General features: G+C 36.8%; 1 protein-coding gene across 2 annotated transcripts in view; it reads left to right on the top strand.

Annotated features, from left to right (window-relative positions):
• Epc2 (enhancer of polycomb homolog 2) overlaps nt 1–18,612 on the top strand; it is an 88,670-nt gene that overhangs the window by 27,543 nt on the left and 42,515 nt on the right. For both annotated transcript variants that reach the window (XM_057755179.1, XM_057755178.1), the window contains exon 2: nt 942–1,101. In XM_057755179.1, the coding sequence (XP_057611162.1) occupies nt 942–1,101 (160 nt within the window). The remainder of the gene's footprint in view (nt 1–941; nt 1,102–18,612) is intronic.

Genomic DNA, 18,612 nt, shown 5'->3' with positions numbered 1-18,612 from the left:
GCTCCCTAAGAGCATGCTTAATGCTTAGTAGGTGAATGGAAAAATGAGATTTTGTATGTGTGTGTATCATCTGTAGCTAAGTGGAATGGAGAAAAAAACAAAGCTTTCCAAGGTGTGATGGGCAAGGTCTGTTTTAGATGAGGAAATCCTAGGAAGATGAAAATAAAGGATTTTAAATGTAGGCTATTTGGATACTACTTGAAAACAGGAAGAAACATTGTGGTTAGAGCAAAAGATGAGAGGTTGAGGTGTCAGAGAAATACTGCAGAGCCTTAAAGGTCATCGAGGAATTTTAACCTTTACACTGATATGATAGAAATGTTTGTGTGAATGGCATGGTCTGATTTATCTTCCAAAAGGGAAACTGCTATACTGGGAATGAGTATAGTAGAATATTCAGAGGCTATTGATGAGAAGTTATTAGAACACGTGTATATTTTATAGGAACTATTTGTTTAATATTTATTAAATATTTCCTGTCATGGTTATAATACTATTTGTTGGGCATAATTTCATCTTTGTTTTTTAATTATCAGAATGTTGTACTCATTAAGTTTAAACTGTAGATGATATTTAAGAATTAATACCTATGATTGAATTTTTTTTCTTAATCTGATAGTGGTGACAAATACCTCTATGTATTTAGTGAACAAGATATAGACTTATAATGGAAATATTAAAATTCTAGGTTATGAACATATATGGGTTTGTCTTTTTAAAACTCTATTAAGTTGTGATACTAATAATAAGCCACAGTTATTAAGGGAGAATGATGGGAAAGCTTTCTTGGGTATGCAGAAAAAAAATTCCTATGACTTAGCAAACGGGACTATTCATAATTGATTTTTTTGCAGTTAATTAACCAAGTAACTTTTAAATAGAATTATGCTTTGAGTTACTATTACCAACACAACTTATGTTGCCTACTTTACATTTTCCAGGAACATCACTTACAGCGAGCTATTTCAGCGCAGCAAGTATTTAGAGAAAAAAAAGAGAGCATGGTCATTCCAGTTCCTGAGGCAGAGAGCAACGTCAACTACTACAATCGCTTGTACAAAGGGGAGTTTAAACAGCCCAAACAGTTCATTCACATTCAGCGTAAGTTTGCTAATTGATTGTTTTCTGTTTGTAATTTTAAATTATCAATCACTGAAAGTTTTTTATATTGTCTGAGATTTTAAGCTTTCAGTTCATATATTCTGATTAATAGAATGTTAAACATTAGAGATTTAAATTTGTTTATATTTTCATTTGAGCTTGAAGATCACTTTGAGTTTTTTTTTAATTGAAAAAAATTTCCAACTTTGAGTTTTAATAATATTTGAACTATGTAATGTTTATATAGTATATGATTTTATAGAACACAGTTTATTATTCAGGTAAAAAGATGGTAGGCTATATTCCTCAATAAGATTTTTTTTTAATTTATTTTTTATTTATTTATTTATTTATTTATTTTATTTATTTATTTTTTTTTTTGGTTTTTCGAGACAGGGTTTCTCTGTGGCTTTGGAGCCTGTCCTGGAACTAGCTCTGTAGGCCAGGCTGGTCTCAAACTCACAGAGATCCGCCTGCCTCTGCCTCCCAAGTGCTGGGATTAAAGGCGTGCGCCACCACCGCCCGGCAAGATTTGTTTTTTAAAAGGCCAGTGTTTATAATGCTCACTAGTAGGGCTTTATCTTTAGAAAATTCAAAATAACATTTTTTGTTTACGTTTTATAAACTCTAATTTTTTTACTACTCTTCTCCCACTGTTAATACATAAATGGTTGTCATCTTTAACCTTATTATTTTGATGATCTCCTAACTATAACATTTATTACCCCTTGTTTTCTGTTCTTAAGCTATTCTGTCAGCTCTACAAAGTTTGCCTTCCACCAGAGTGGTCTTCCAACCTTTTCAGTCTGATCCAATCATGTTCTTGATTAAAATTCTACTGTTCCTTATTGCTAATATTATAGACACAAGTGTCAGTGCCTTCATATCTTGTCAGAATTGTAAACAAATTTTACATTTTACATGTGAATGACTTGTTAAGATGAGACTCCAGGGCTCTATTTTGGGAATTCGTGCTGAAGTGCTTACCTTTCTGACTATCCTTGGGTATGGGGACTAGAGATGGACATTTTGACATCATAGGGTTTTAGATCTGATTTTAGATTTGTTGATGCCTGGCAGGTACTATACCCTTGGATGCCATCCTCCCAGCAATGACAATTTTTAATAAAGTTTCCTAGGTAATTCTGAAACATTACACTTAAGATTGATTATTTTTTCATTGATCCTAAGATGTCCATCTTTGGTTTTTTATCTTTTAAATGAGTTTTTGTCTTCAGTTGCTGTTGTCCCTAACTGAAGTTTGCCCCTCCGAACAGAATCCTCATGTATTTCTGAGAGACAGCAGGGTACTGCCAACTTAAGACTACTTGACAACAGTGGCTTGTTTGTTTTAATCCCTTGCTTTGGTCTATACTGTTAGCTTTAATTCATACTACAGACCGATTCGGAGTTCAGTTCTCAAAAGAATTCCTGCCCCCCTCCTTCTACCATAGTAAATTGAGCAATTCAATTTTTTTTTTTTTTTGCTCTCCCTCTGCATGTTTGACTTATCTTACATTTAAAGTAAACTATTAAACATTTTAATAATAGGACTCATTGATAAAGCTTTAGGACCCATATAGTAATGCTGTATCTTGTAATTAATGACAGTGCAGATAGAATCAATGATAGAGTAAATATATAACCTTCTTAGTGGCTTGGGTCATCCCTTAATCTTTAGTGTCATTTCCAGTTATTCTTCCCCTCACTCTGTCCTAGGGAGTACTGCAAATTACCTACATTTCCTTGCCTGTACATACTCAAAAGCTCTTTTCCATCCCACAGCTCGTTTAAGACTAAATTCCCCTAGGAAGCTTACCCTGACTTTTCTCATTCTATCTCTCCTCTTTGTTTATCTTTTGCTTGTGTGTGGAGGTAGGGGTGTATATCTTTTTCAGATTTTCTATATGTAGTAACCATTGGTAATCATTCTTCTGTCTTTTAGACTGTGATCCCCTTGGTGAGCAGATAGTTTTCTCTTGTTTATATGCTTATTGACTTGTTTCCAAATGATACTAAAAATTAAGCCCTGTGGGAAAAGAATCATTTTCTAGAGACCTTTTTTTCATTTTGTTTTCTTCTTGTGCTCAGGATGGAATAGACCTAGGCAAGTACCATACCACTGGGCCACACACCAGCCTTTCCTCTGAAGCATTCAGGGAGAATATATTCACAAACATTATTTATGTGATTTGCTTTCTGTGTTCTTTGACTTTTAATCCTTTCAGTTTCTTGAATTTGCCTTTGCCTTTATATCAATAAGGAAGGAGACAGATTTTCACAGTGGGAATCTTAAACATTTTTCCTAAGCTAAAAAAATCAGTTGTTTTGCATTTTAATAGCAGAGCTAAATACCAAGAACAGCTATTAAAAATCTTTCTTGAAAAGTAAAACACTAACACTAAGTATAACACATTTGCCCCATTTGATGCAACAAACATGTCTCTTACATTGATTTTTTTTAAATTTTATTTTATTCTAAGTTTGTCAAAATGTAGTATGTATTTTATTATATATCATATTGTACATGGTAGTTTTATATTCTACCTTTCTCCCTTAAATTTTAAGGTTGTATATATATAACCTGTCATTTTAAGCTTATATGTAAATTTTGTATAACTTCTTTTTTTGTTATATTTATTGGTGTTTTGTCATGTGTTTCAGTTCCTCTGGAACTGGGTTACAGACACATGTGAGCTGCCATGTGGGTCCTGGAAATTGAATCGGGTCTTCTGGAAGAACAATCAGTTCTCTTAACCTGCTGAGTCATTTCTTCAGCCCTAAATACAACTTCTTACAAACCCTATAAATATAATGAATTTTGGAAAATGTCACTAAATTTTTCCCTTCCTTCTTACTAAAAGATTTGTAAGCATCCCATTTACCTAGCTAGGGGAAAAAAATCACGGTTGTAGGCATTGGCTAAAATCTTCTGTGACTGTGGGTTTGCTTAACTGGAGGACTACTTGGAATAGAACTCATAGAATGCATCCATCATGCATATTCCTATAATTTTGACCACCCATTTCCAGATCTCTCAGCACCTTGCTGTTTCCTATAGGACAGAATATTTAGTATACTTGTATAATGTAATGACTTTCTTTCACCTCTCCAACAACGTTTGGCTCTGTGTTTTTACTATAATGCCAACTTTATTGAACTGCATTAAAACTGGGTGTCTTTTTCTTCCTCTGAATTCTAAGCTCATTAGAAGGAGCCCATCACATTTACTTGAATATTTCCATTACCCATACAGTCTGAAGCTGCTCTTTCAGTGAACTTTGGTTTGATAATTCTTCTGACTTTTCATGTTTTGAGCTATAGGGGTAGGAAACTCTCTAAAACTCACTTTATATATAAAATACCTTATTTGCTTGCACCTCTTAGTCCTTCTACTCTTATTTTTAAGATAAGTGTTGTCCCTGGGATTGCTTTTAGGAGTGTTTCATGTCTCCTTTCAACAAAGTTTTTTTTGCTGTTTGCTTAAAAGCCTTTTCAGTTGCAAAGAAGGTGAAAGCTTTCTGTTGTCTCTCAGATTTTTAAAATCTGAATCTCATTGCATGCTACTTAACATGATTTTGATTAAATTGAATGTTTGTTGAATAAATGAGTAAATGATTAAAGATAAATGCATACATGCCTTGATTATTGTTAGTAATTTTGCAGGACATAAAAATTGTATACTGAGTTAAATATAAAACTAAATTATTAACACATTCAGTGAAATTTGAAGACTTGCTCTGTTGCATCCAAGTTAGAAATTAAAAAGTGGTTCCCCTACTCATCAGCAGTGTTATTTTAGGGTAGAAGAATTGAAAGTAGGTCAGGTTTTATGGCACATATGTATAATCCCACCATATGGGAGGTAGAGGCAGGAAGCTTGTGCGATCAAGACCAGTCTGAGCTACATAGTAAGATCCTGTCTCATAAAACCAAAAGCCGGAAATGTAGCTTAGTGGTAGAACATTTGTCTAGGATGTACAAAACCTTGGGTTTGACTCCCAGCACAGACTCCCTATCTTACCCCCTACCCCCCAGTGCTGAGAATGAAATGAATCTGGATGTGAGATAAACATCTTGTTTGTTCCTATCGTTTTCAGTGTGTTTTCTATAGTCACCACACTGGCATTCTGAGAATTTACTCATAATACATGAGGGTATTCCTTTTGGACTTCAGTAAGTTAATTAAATTCGGGACCCTCTTGAGGACAGTGCTGGTTACTTACAGTCAGTTATTTAATTTCCCATTACCCCTTTTATTTAGTGGGGAAATATTTTACAGTTGTTCTCAAGTGTCAGAATTATAGAACATGAATAAATTTGAAATGTTGCATTAATGTTAATTTTGCATCTGCTTTTACAGTTAGTTAAATGGTCTTAGTAGCAAGCCTCTATTCCTTGGTTTAAAAGGAAGGTCCATCTCCTCTTTCACTGTAATACCTTTGGCCATATATCTATAGATCACCTCCCCTGCTAGACTAAAGAGAGTTCAGGAAGTAGCTCCTTGTTACCTGTCAGGTCAGAAACACACTCAGAGAATTGAATTGTTCTAATCTGCTCCCAGGATCCTGACGCCTGGGCAGATAAGTATGTGTGGCCACTGCTTTTTACTTCAGTATACTTGGTGTAGGCTCCTTGGGAAGTTATTATTGGGAAGTCTGCATTGAAAAAGGTGAAACGACATCCAGTATAAACTAGACCGTGATATTGTTTTCAGCACGTGTGTGAGATATATGCGAGACTAACATCTAATTTTACTTTGTTATCCTTGAAATACTCTTCATTGTTTTCTCCAGTGAATAGGACTGAACATTGACCCTCTTCCTTGAGACAGGGGCGAGCATAGTTTTATTGAAAAGAGTTAGGGGTGATCTAAATATCCTTTGATTGAAAGAACAATCCAAAGCAGTTGCTGAGTTTTATTGCATTTCTACATTAGAATTACACGGCAGAAAGAATGTATTTCAAGGGACATCTTTTTTTAAAATGTCATTGAATATTAAGAAATCAAACTGATCATAGATTGAATGAAATGACATCCCCTATTTAAATATGCAAATTCTAGAAAACAGTGCCATAGTTCAAGGCAGCTCATATCAGATTTGTGGCAAACAATTTTCCAGGTTAAGTTGGCTCAGGCATTTAGAAGGATGACTGACAGAGTGAGCAAGGCAGACACAGACAGTAGTCTCAGCTGCTGCTGAGAGCAGCCGGCTCTGAAACTTACAGTGTTTGCATGGCTGCAGTTCAGTAAGGAACAATGTTCCTAACCTGGAAGATACTACCCAGTGAAGGTACTTGGGTTAAAGCAAAATAATAAATCTTTTGGTTATCGTGGTAGGGAGATGAAAATGTCTGGAGTTCAGGAGAATACATGCTTCTTTGACCTCAGTGAAATTCGTATATCTGATACTTAGAAGGAGGGAGATGGAATTTAAAAAGCAAAAGAAAATAGATTAAATATCATGATTAAAACTGAGAGAAATTAAAGCCATTCTAATAGTTAACTTGCATGTATTGTGTGTGGTTGTGGTTTATTGTTTGTTTTGGCTTTTTAAGACGGGGTTTCTCTTTGTAGCCTTGGCAGTCCTGGAACTTGCTCTGTAGACCAGGCTGGCCCTAAACTCAGAGATCCATCTGCCTCCCATCCGCCACCACCACCACCTGGCTGTGATACGTGTTTTATGGCTATTTAAGTATATAAAACACACAAAAAAATAAGATTGGTTGTAGAGAACATGTTGCCTATTGATAGAAAAAACTGATGGGACATACCTTTTATTTTCTTTTTTTTTTTGCTTGCCTGGCAGAGAACTAATGAGTGGCAGAACATTGTGCATGAGAAGGGGCAAGGTGGGTGGATGGGGGAGGCACTATTGTTGTTTACATGCAAGCACTTAGGACCTTCCTGTGTGTCTTCCTACAGAATATACTGTGGAAAAACAGAGCATGTCTGGTTGTGCTAGTAGGAGTTAACCAGGACACTCACCAAGCAGCTAGCATCTCTCCTGATGATGCTGTAGAGATGCCATGCTACCTGGGGCGTTGGCACCATTCGATATCTTTACTCCCTACCTTGATTGAATCTAAGGGAAGTTTGCTTTCCTGCCTTATAATTCTGTGGATTACCTACCTATAAAAGTGTTTTCTGCCCTAAAATTTCCTGAAAATGCTTTTTTCTTAGACTCTTAATAGGAAACTAAACCTTTCTTCATATATAGTGAAATAGTTCATGTTAACTGACCTGTGTCCAGGCTCTGTTTGCTCTTATACATTTTAATTATACTGGGCCAGTTGTTTCTTATACGGTTGCCCAGAGTTTTAGGGTATTAGCCTGCACACTGTCACCCACAATAAGCTAAGTTCAGTCACCCATCCTTTATATGTCAAATGAACAGGTAATTTTGTGAAAAGTGTAGAACAGATCTGTCGAGTGTTGCCACAATGGGAAGAGAAATAGATGTGGGGGTGTCTAGTGACCCATAGAGCGGTTTTTAGGATACAGGGCATGAAATTTAGGTTTAAATCGAGGGTAAAAGCTTTGCATAATTAACTGTACTGATTAGGATGTTGTCTTGACCGTCGCTGAGTCATCATTGTCTTTGATCTGGTCTTTCTTGAAGATGGTCCCGTAAGTTATCAAAACGCTGTGGCAATCCCTTTTTGGGAAGGCCAGCTCCTCCTGCTGTCTGGCACCAGGCTTCGGTCTTTCCCTTTCCTCAGCATGGAATTCCTGGAAATTTTAATTCTTTGGGATTCATTGTTTCAGCAGTTTGCATAAAGGAAGGGCATCATCTTTAGGATGTCTCCTCTCCTGCTAGGAGAGCAATTATAAAAGGAAGGCTGTGAGGCATCTTATATTTTGACACTCATTTAAGATTGACACCCAGTTTAGAACCCAAGATTTTACAAAGAGCTCAAGATAATGCAGCTCATAATCAAGTAGAGTTAAGATTTGAATCGAGACCTAATAGCTCTACTGTTTGCCTTTTTTTTTTTTTATCATTGATACTGTCTCTCAGTTGTGGCTTATCGTTGTAAATTCCAAGTTCTGATACACAGTGGACATTATTATTCTAAAGGGGTTGTAGTAGAACCAATGGGGGACAAACCTTTTTTTTTAGATTTATTATTATGTATACAGTGTTCTGTTTGCCTACATACCAGAAGAGGGCATCAGATACTAGTAGAGGTGGATGTGAGCCACCGTGTGGTTGCTGGGAATTGAATTTAGGAACTCTGGAAGAACGGCCAGGGCCCTTAATCTCTGAACCATCTCTCCAATCCCTGATCTCAATCTATGTAAGAATTTTTGCTCTCATTCTCTACTTGCCAAAGTTGAGAGTGAACAAGAATGATTATTGTCTAGAGGGAAAATAGAGTGTCAGATAGTAAATAGGAACCACTGACCCAGGATTGTTAAGACACAAAGTGATTTTTGTGTTCACAAAATAAATAAGATGGCTTTAAATAAAACATGGCATTTTGATTCTAAAAGAAAAAAGACATGTGAAACAAACATCGTGCATGCTCATCCTGCACTGCAGCCATGCTTACGGTGAGCTACTTTATCAGTTCCTTTATTGTCTTTTCTCAGATAAACTCCCCTGTTACACTCTGTGGGTATTCCTCTCTTTTTAAAAACTCATTACACACACACACACACACACACACACACGGCACGTGCCATGCGTATTTTGCTTGTATATATGTTTGTGCACCACGTGTATGTGCAGTGCCTAGAGACCAGAAGATGTTAGATTCTCTGGAACTGGGGTTATAGAAGGTTGTGAGCTGCCATATGGGTGCTGGAAATTGAACCTGGGTCACCTGGAAGCACCCAGTACTCTTAACTACTAAGCTGTCTCTCCAGCCTCCTGCCTTTATTCCTCCCTCCCTCCCTCCCTTTTTCTTTTTCTCTTTTTCTTTTGCTGTTTTAGAGCTAGCTCTGTAGACCAGGCTGGCCTCACAGAAATCCACCTGCCACTGCCTCCCACTGGGCTTAAAGATGTACTACCACTGCCCATCATGTGTGTATTTTTCTACTCCTTGCTTTTTTATGTTTAAGACTAGTTTAAAAAGTTATAGTCTGAAAATAAATCATATATTGGCATGTATAGGGTGTCTTCATTCTTTTTGTTTACTCCAGAGTAATAGGCCTCTGTGTGCATGTGGGGAGTATTGTGTGCCAGTTAAATATCCAGTTTCTTGTTAAAGCAGATGTGTGTGTTTCTGGTCTTCTGTTGTTACATATAGTGCTTTAGTGAAAAGTCTTGAACATGAACTTCATAGAAGCATGATTATATATATTTGTCACCAAAGTTCAGATGTAGTGTTCTTGGAGATTTTACCATTTTATGTTGACGTGAAATGGTTATTTTTCCATTGCTTAATTAAAAGCCTACTTTTAGTTTTTGTAATTTTGTTGATCTAATTGTTGAAAAATTATATGCCTTGGAACAGTAACTGTTATTTTTTTTATTATTAAAAATTTCCACCTCCTCCCATTTCCCTCCCCCTCCCTCTCCAGTCCAAAGAGCAGTCAGGGGTCCCATTCAGGTCTAGGAAGGTGAACATCCAAACAGACTAGGCTCCCACAAAGCCAGTACATGCAGTAGAATCAAAGCCCAGTGCCATTGTCCTTGGCTTCCCAGTCATCCCTCATTGTCAGCCACGTTCAGAGAGTCTGGTTTGATCACATGCTCCATCAGTCCCAGTCTAACTGGCCTTGGTGAGCTCCCATTAGATCAGCCCTGCCGTCTCAGTGGGTGGGCGCACCCGTCACGGTCCTGACTTCCTTGCTCATGTTCTCTCTCCTACTTCTCATTTGGACCTTGGAAGCTTAGTCCAGTGCTCCAATGTGGGTTTCTGTCTCTATCTCCATCCATCGCCAGATGAAGGTTCTATGGTGATATGCAAGATATTCATCAGAGTGGCTATAGTATAGGGCCAGTTCAGGCGCCCTCTCCTCAGCTGCCCAAGGAACAAGCTGGTGACATCTCCTAGGACACCTGGGAACCCCTCTAAGTAACTGTTATTTTTTAAATTATAATATAATTACATCATTTCTCCCTTTGCTTTCCTCCCTCCAAAGTCTCCCACATACCTCTTCTTGCTTTTTCAAATTCATGATCTCTTTTTTCATTAATAGTTATTACATGTATATATGTATTTATACATATATGCATATGCATGTACATATATATTCATAAATCCATAGTCTTAGTCTGTATGTTACTTATGCATGTTTTCAGGACTTGACCATTTGATCCTGGATGACCAGTTTGTGCTCTTGCTCATCCTGGAGGTTATTTCTCCTGCTCTCAGCATTCCTAGTTTTCAGCACAGTGACTTTTCTCCTGTATATGTCATGCCTAAACTAGCATGATATTTTTAAAATTAAATTATTAAATCCTTTATTTTGGAAATAGAATTTCTATTTCGAGAAAAAGTGATACAAATGGTCCCTGTACACTGTGATACATTTGTTCTTACTCTAGTACCTGTGACTTCTGTTTCTCTTGGTAGCATTTTAACTTAAATTTTTTTATGGATGAAGTTGAATGTCTTCAAATGTTAGGAGCATTTTTAATTTAAAAAAATGCTATCCTTCATAGAATTTTCTCTTGAATAACAAAATAACTGAAGAATGAGATTCTAAAGGAAGAGAAGGAAGACTGAGAAGATCATAGAGGGAGAAATAGAAAAATTATCTTCATACTCTCTAACTCTGTGATGTTTTCAGAACTGACCATTTGATACTGGAAAGCCAGTTGGTGTTCTCTTCTATGGTGAAAGCAATTTCTACTGCTCTAAGCATTCCCTAGGGTCCTGTGTATAGTGGGCAAGTGCTCTACACCTTACCCCAGCAGCCCAGCACCTTTCGGAAGAGGAACTGGGTGTTCTTTGCTATACCATATAACCACACTGCTCTCCTCCTTTCAGTCTTCCTGCTTCAGCAGCCCAGCCATACTCTTTTACCTAAAGTACTGTTCTTTGGTTATCATTGAATTCTCTAGTTTGTTTAATGTTAGGCTATGTGTTCTGTGTAATGATAAAAGTCCCAGCTTGAAAGAATTCAAGATACCAACTTACTTGTTTTTGTTGCTTATAGTTCTTTTTTTTAATTTTTGTAATTCCCATTAATTTAGGGCAGTGATATTTATTATGTATATAAAATGAACTTTTTGAAGTGGGAGAGAAGTATAGGTAGTTATGACCAAGAATCCTGATTGTGGAGCTTTTAAATAATCAAATTTTAAGTGGTTTGGTTGGATTTTACTACATAACATTGTAGAAAAAGCTTTAAATTTGGCTGCAGTTCACTTTCTGTATAAGTTGGAGATGGGAGTATGAGCACCACCTGGTTAAGTCTTATAGTTTTAAGGACTATAAGTCTGAGAGAATCACTGCCTTCTGATTACTATACTCAGACTCACTTGATAGTTCTCAGCCAATCTTGTGTGTTGAATCAGAACCTTGGAGAGCTCCAAACTGGCACTTTCTTTGCTTCTAAGCTTTCAGTAGCTGTTTTAAAAAGTTATTTTAACCCAGAAGACCTGAAAGATCTACAGATTCTTGAAATTCGGTGTATTTTACATTAGACACAAAAAATAATTCTGAACCACTAGAGTTGTGGTTCTCAGAACACAGTCCAGTATCACTTGAGAGTTAGAAATACAGACTTATAAACCCCACTGTAGACCTACTGGATTGCAGATAAGTGATTAATCACAAAATTAACAAGTCCTCCATGTGATTTCTGGTGAATGGCTAAGTTTGAGAAAAAACTGACTTCAAGACTGATGATAGCCATGTAAAGAAGGACTTATATCTTATGTGAAATCTTTGGAAGGTGGTTTTATTCCACTTAACTAAGATTTGGAATGAATATATATATATACACACACACATATGTTATGTATATAGATAGAACTTTTTTTTATGCTAAACTTGTACAGCATTCGGTTCAGATGTATGTCTCATCTATGCTCATATAACTTCTTTGGCTATGTAGTCCTGGATACTTGTTTTACTTTAATGGTAGATTTGGGTCACATAGCCACTTGTTCAGTCTCATGTTTGGCAATTTATATTTTGTAGTTAAATATGTCTCTTCTACATTTCTATCCTTGATCCTTTTGATCTTTCTAGAATGTCTTTGCATTTACTTTCTCTGTGTTTTGTAGTATTGGTACATTGCTTGTTTCCAAGAGGAGCCTGTCATACATTTGTACTTGAGGAGTCAATGTTAACTATTATTAGATAAAATGAAGTAATAATGGTTTTGAAAAGTCATTAGAACTGAAAAATTGGACAGAAAACATACCCTGGTTAGTCTAAACACATACTTGTCTTAGAAAGCGCTGTTATTAGTGCTCAAAGATGAGCCTTTCAGGACAAGATGTACTGGTGTTTCTGTCTTTGTTGCCTAAAGTTAGAGGGATTTTTAAGGTAGTTTCCATACGTAAGCATTTAGGAAATAGATGGAGATGACTAATGCATTCTAAAACTGTTACAATTCATAGAAAAATGTTGGAAGTATAGCACATGTGTGGAGGTCAGAGGAAAGCTTTGTGAAGTCAGTTTTCTCTTTCCACCTTTAAATGAGTTTCAGGGCTTTAATTCAAGTTATCAGCTTATAAGGCAAGCACCTGGATCTTCAGAGCCGTGTCACCAGCCCACGTTAATCTTTTTACTGTCTTAGGCTATTAAATGTAATTTGTAAGCTTAAATTTTTAAATTCAAGGTCAAACAAAAACTATCTTTTGTCATATTCATGTTTTTATTCCCTTTTGATGATCCAAATACTTTTTCATTACTGCTAATAAGACTAGAAGGATGTTATTTAGCTTTTGTGCATAATTAAAATACCAGTCTTTATATCATGATCCTAAAGCCTTTGCTCCGCTCACCAGGGTTCTTGACCATTTTCTGAGCTGTAAGGTGCAGTGTTTCAACTTTAAATTATACAACTTTGCTGTGTTAACACATAAATAAATTCCTATGTCTGCCTTCTTTTAACATCATTGCTCTTTTGAAAATAAGACCTCAGCAGTTGTTTTATAGTGAAACATGGCTTCTCTGTAGAGCTCTGGATAGGACTAGGGATTAAAGCCACATAAAACACAGTATTAGAAGAAAAGCATACAGATTATTATAGCTGCATGGGGAACCTTCATAGGTAAATGAAGACCAGAAAAAAATAGATGGATCCAGTTACTGATGTGGTGTGTTGAATATGGAATAGCAGTTGTAGAAAAGTAATTAAATATATGAGGAAACTAAACGCAGATAACAGGTCTGTTTGTAACCATTACTCTTGACCATCTTGTTCTCCATCTCCTGGTTGGGGAGGTGTCTTCACATGAGAGCTTTGTTTGCTTTGGGAAAGAAAAAGGGAAGGTAGGCATGCTTTTCTTGGGTCTTCTGCTTTCCAAATGACCTTATCTGGGAACACTTTAAGGGCCAATATGGCCCTTAAATATTTTGGGATGGCATACTCTGATTGTTTCTGTATTCTATACAGAATAAAATGGTAGTAGGGAAAAAATAATAAAAAATAAAAATAAAAAGTTTGTTTAAACTGAATTCCACAAATGAGTAAGCACAACAATCAAGTTTAAGACTGATTTTTTTTTCCTTTATTACATATTACATGAGCAACCATAGTTAATTGTATAGTTTTCTACACACCTGTTGTTTTTCCAGCAAATACGAATATCTGGGCTCTGGTCTGTAGGGACTATTCACTTTTAAGGGTTCTCAACCTTCTTCCACCACGAGCCTCCATTTCTAAAGACGAGCTCTAATCAACTTGACCCATTCTTGGTCTTTGGGTTTGAATAGAGGATTTATACAGATGACAAGTATATATTGACAAATTATTGGTTTTGTTTTTCTGAATAAACATACTGAGGTGGTTTTGTGCATTCCTTCTGACAACTTTGTTGAGGCTATTAGCAAATGTGATGGTTGACACCTGCTTTTGTGTGTCTTCTAACTATCTCGGTATATGAATTATGTGTTGCATAAATGTATTTGTTTTGATGATGTTTCTTTTATTATATATGTGATTTTTTTTTCTCTGTCTGCTCTTGGGCTTGCTTTTGAGCATGTAAAATGGTTCTAAATGTAATGATGCAAGCTATATTCAAAGAAAACCAGATGTTTCCCTGTATTTCTCTACCTCCTGCCCCTACTACCATTCTATTTCTTCCTTGTAAATTAATCCCTTTCTAAAATCATGGTTTAGGATATTGAACTTCCATTCAGATATTTCAGGAAGATTCCCACAGGAGTGGGACTTTGATGTTAGAGAGTCTCAGTCACTTTCTTATTGCCGTGGCAAAATACGTGACAAAGGCAGCATAAGGAAGGAGGGCCTTATATTGGCCTGTGGTTTCAGGAAAGACAGTCCATCGTGAAATTAGAGATGACAGAGGGAAGTTAGAGATGACAAGGGTCATGTTGCATCTGCAATCAGGAAACAGAGAGTGATGGATGCTGGTGTTGACCTAGTTTTCCCTATCTTAATCCAGCCTATGGAGTGATGCTACTCATATTTGGGTTGAGTCTTCAATTCTGTTAACTTAATCTAAATATTCTTTCACAACCATGGTCAGAGGCCTGTCTCTTCATTGATATTCTGTCAAATTGGCAATTTTGACCTTCACAAAGACCAAATAACCATTGGAGATCATTGGGAAAGGGTGGAAGTATTTGGTAGGTGGTACTAGGTCAGTTAGTTTTTCATATGAAAAATCACAGAAACAAAGAATAAATATGAATGGCAATACTAACAGTTTTAGAAGAGATTATATAATGTTATCTTCATGATTTAAAAGTGCAGACAAGATGTATACAGAAGACAACATATATACCTGTACTTGTATGTGCATATGTTTGTGCATGTAGAAACCTGAAGTCTTCCTCAAATGCTGAGCCTCTGTAACCCTCCACATTGATTTTTTTCCCTCCTCGCTGGCCTGTGACTACCCAGTTAGGCTAGGATAGCTGGGTAGCAAGCATGAGCAAACCATTACTTCTACATCCTCAACACTGAGTTTATAAGCATACCTGTTTTGATTTTTGTTATTTTGTTTTTTAAGCTCAAGGACAGTTTTATTGGAGTTTAAAAGAAAAACAAAATGAACAGGGCAGGCAAGCTGAAAATCTCAGCAGCTCCCTGGAGGAGAAGTGGAGGGAAGACCGTGTCCTTTAAGCTTGGCATGGATATCAGGCGTATAGCCCACAAACAGCTACATGGTGGGGAGGGGAGCTTAAGAGAAAGAGTAAGAGAACTCCAAAGTACCCCCACCAAAAAAGCATACTTCCATTCTGGCTGGTATTTGAAAGGCAGAAACAGGATGGGAAAAAAAAAGGAAAAAGAAAAAGAAAGTTTATATTTCCAAGACCCTTCTGTTAGGACCTTAGAAAGGCAGAAAGACCCAGCCAACCTCATGCTGCTCAGCTTGTAGGGATTGCCAATACCTGGTTGTTGACGTGAGTGCCAGAGATGAAGCTCAGGTAGGAGGTCCTAATGCCCACATGGCAAGCACTTTACTCACTGAGCTATTTCCCTTGCTCCTAATTCTTCAGGCAAAGAACATAAACTGTAAAGGCAAAGACTACTAAAATTTAGCATTCTGATAACCAAGACATTATAGAACTCAGACTGGAGGGAAACACTAATGAATGCACATCTTTCAGGCAGCAGGGAGTAGAGGGAAAATAAAATATCTTTTCCTCAGAATCCAGCCAGGTTGGGTGCTAAGAATGTGTGATTTGACGTAGGCTGATTAAAACACTTCTAGAATCTTAGTGTCAGTATATACAAATGAAATTAAAAATAGTTTTCCGGATTTGTGGATTAGAAAAAAATATATGTGGTTAGGCAGTGGTGGCACACAACTTTAATCCCAGCACTCGGGAGGGGCAGAGGCAGGCAGATCTCTGTGAGTTCGAGGCCAGTCTGGTTTATAAGAGCCAGTTCCAGAAACCCTGTCTCGAAAAACCAAAAAAAAAAAAAAAAAAAAAAAAAAAGAGCCAGTTCCAGGACAGACCTCAAAGCTACAGAGAAACCATGTCTCGGAAAACAAAACAAGACAAAATGAAAGAAAAATATAAGTACAAGTACACAAAAGAAAAACATCAGAAGTAAACAGTAATTGTAATTTGTAGTATTATAATATTAGTGAATTAGGATTCGATTAGGTACTTAACTAGAAATATTTAGGTTATAAAGAAATCAAAGGATAGCTTCTACCCTCTATCCTTACCAAGATTGTTGGAGCTAGAAAAAAAGTTCAGCCTTTTGAAATGGGTAAAATATTTTATAAGGATAATTTTCATAAGGCTAATGACTATTCCAGTAATGAAAACAGAAATCAAGAGGGGTTATTGAATGGATTTTTTTGTTGGGGACTAGCCTCAACAAAAAACACCTCTTGCCAGGGTAAGAGCATGGGAATCATCAAAAATATAAGTAAAAAATATGAAGATATGTTTAAAAGTAAACAGAAAACATAGAATAGTACTAGGAGGGAGTTCCAGTGAATACTGAAATCTCCCATGTTTAATTTTGCATACAGTTTTATACCCCAGTACAAAAGGGGGGAGACTGCAACAAAAGGCGTCTTTAACATGATACAAAGGACAGCTCGACAGTTAATTGCTTTAACACTTTGAAACATCAAGTCATTAGCATTCTGTTGTTTAGGCAGTGAAGCCACTCTAGACCAAGTATCCTGAAGGCAGCCACTCCCCAGGTAATATTACAAAAGAAGGAGCAGAAGTATGTTTGTATATCCTGACCATCTGCCAGGTTGGAATGGATCTACCTGTATAAGCCTTCTTAATGTCAAAAGAACCAAGTAACCACATCCTGATTCAGAATGTATAGCCCTGATTTTTGTTAACAGTTGAGCAAACTCTCGGATCTCAGACAGGTTGGAAATAGGCTCACATTTTGGGGCCTCCACAGTTTTTAATGCTTGTGAGCTGGATCTAGAATTATTTCTCCTTTTTCCTCCCCATCCTTACTGCTTCAAAGCTGGATCTTCCATGATCCCTATTTTAAGTTGCATCTTTGCTTTCATCATTAACTATTATGTCTGTTTTGTTCTTTTAGGGTTTACTTTAAATTTATTTAAAAATAAAAGCAATACATATAATATTAAACTTAATTAATTTTTTTTTCTCATATAAGTCAGTCTGGTGTCAGACATGGACTTGCAGATACAGCACAGCTGTTGCACTCCTGAACTCACAGCAATTGTGATTGCATGTACAAAATCTACCCAAGATGAGGCCTTTTTGTACCCTGTAAAGCCTCATGGACCCACTCCTTTCTAAGGATTTACATGCAGTTAAGGTTGATAAGGCAGGTTGATGGAAGAAGCACTATTAAGATGCTCCATGTGCCTGTAGACAAATCATAACACATGCTCCTAGAAATACCTTTAATGCGATCATAGAACCACATACCCAAAGATGTGAAAGTAGAAAGTAGAAGTGGGATTGTTGGAAAGAAAAGAGGACTGGAGATAGTGGCAGGAGAATGAGACAGTAAGAGTTTGGGGTGCGAGTTCAGTACATTAGATGTATGAAGGTTATGAAATCTATTATCATGCATAATGTATGTAATAAAAACATCTTAGAAAGTCAGTCTCTATTGAAGTAGCAACTGTTAAGCTTAGCATATGATGTTTAGTTTTATTTGTCAATTTAACAGAATTTTGAATGTCCAGGAAAGGGAGTCTCAGAGGGATTGTCTATTATATTAGCATGTCTTATGAGTATGTTTGTTGGGCCTGCCCACTGTGGGTGGCATCATTCCTTTGACAGGGGATCCTAGATTGTAGGAGGGTGGAGAAAGCTAGCTGAGTACTAGCATGCATGCGTCATTCCGATTGCTCTCGGCTCCTTCCTGTCTTCCCCACTGTGATGTAACTTGGAATTGTGAACCAGAATAACCCTTTGTCCCTTAAGTAGCTTTTGTCACAGTATATTATTATAGAATAGGAAAAGGCTTGTCTTCAAAATTCCAAATAATGATACTACTCTCTTTTAACTATTTTAAGGCAGTGGTGGCACAAGCCTTTGATCTCAACACTTGGGAGGAAGAGGCAGGTAGATCTCAGTGAGTTCCAGGCCAACCTGGTCTACCAAGTGAATTTTAGGACAGCCAGGATGGTTACACAGAGAAACCCTGTCTAGAAAAAGCCAAAAAAAAAAAAAACTTACTTCATACTATTTAAGATTAGAATTTAGTTTTCATGTCTCAGTATACTCAGCTGATACTGGTGATTAGCAGTGATTTGATGTTGTTTCTTGATTAAGTTGTAGTTTCAAAGGAAATGGCTTTCTTCTCTTTGTATCTATTACTGTGCTGATTAGTTTTATATAAACTTGACATGAGCTAGAATCATTTGAGAAGGAACCTCAGCTGAGAAAATTCCCCCATCAAATAGGCCCATGGGCAAGCCTGTATGCATTTTCTTAATCAGT

The sequence above is a fragment of the Chionomys nivalis genome, chromosome 22 (genome assembly GCF_950005125.1).
Source record: "Chionomys nivalis chromosome 22, mChiNiv1.1, whole genome shotgun sequence".
NCBI classification, from domain to species: Eukaryota; Metazoa; Chordata; class Mammalia; order Rodentia; family Cricetidae; genus Chionomys; species Chionomys nivalis.
The sequence above is the reverse complement of the archived record's forward strand: the minus strand, read 5'-3'. Positions and strand labels throughout refer to the sequence as shown.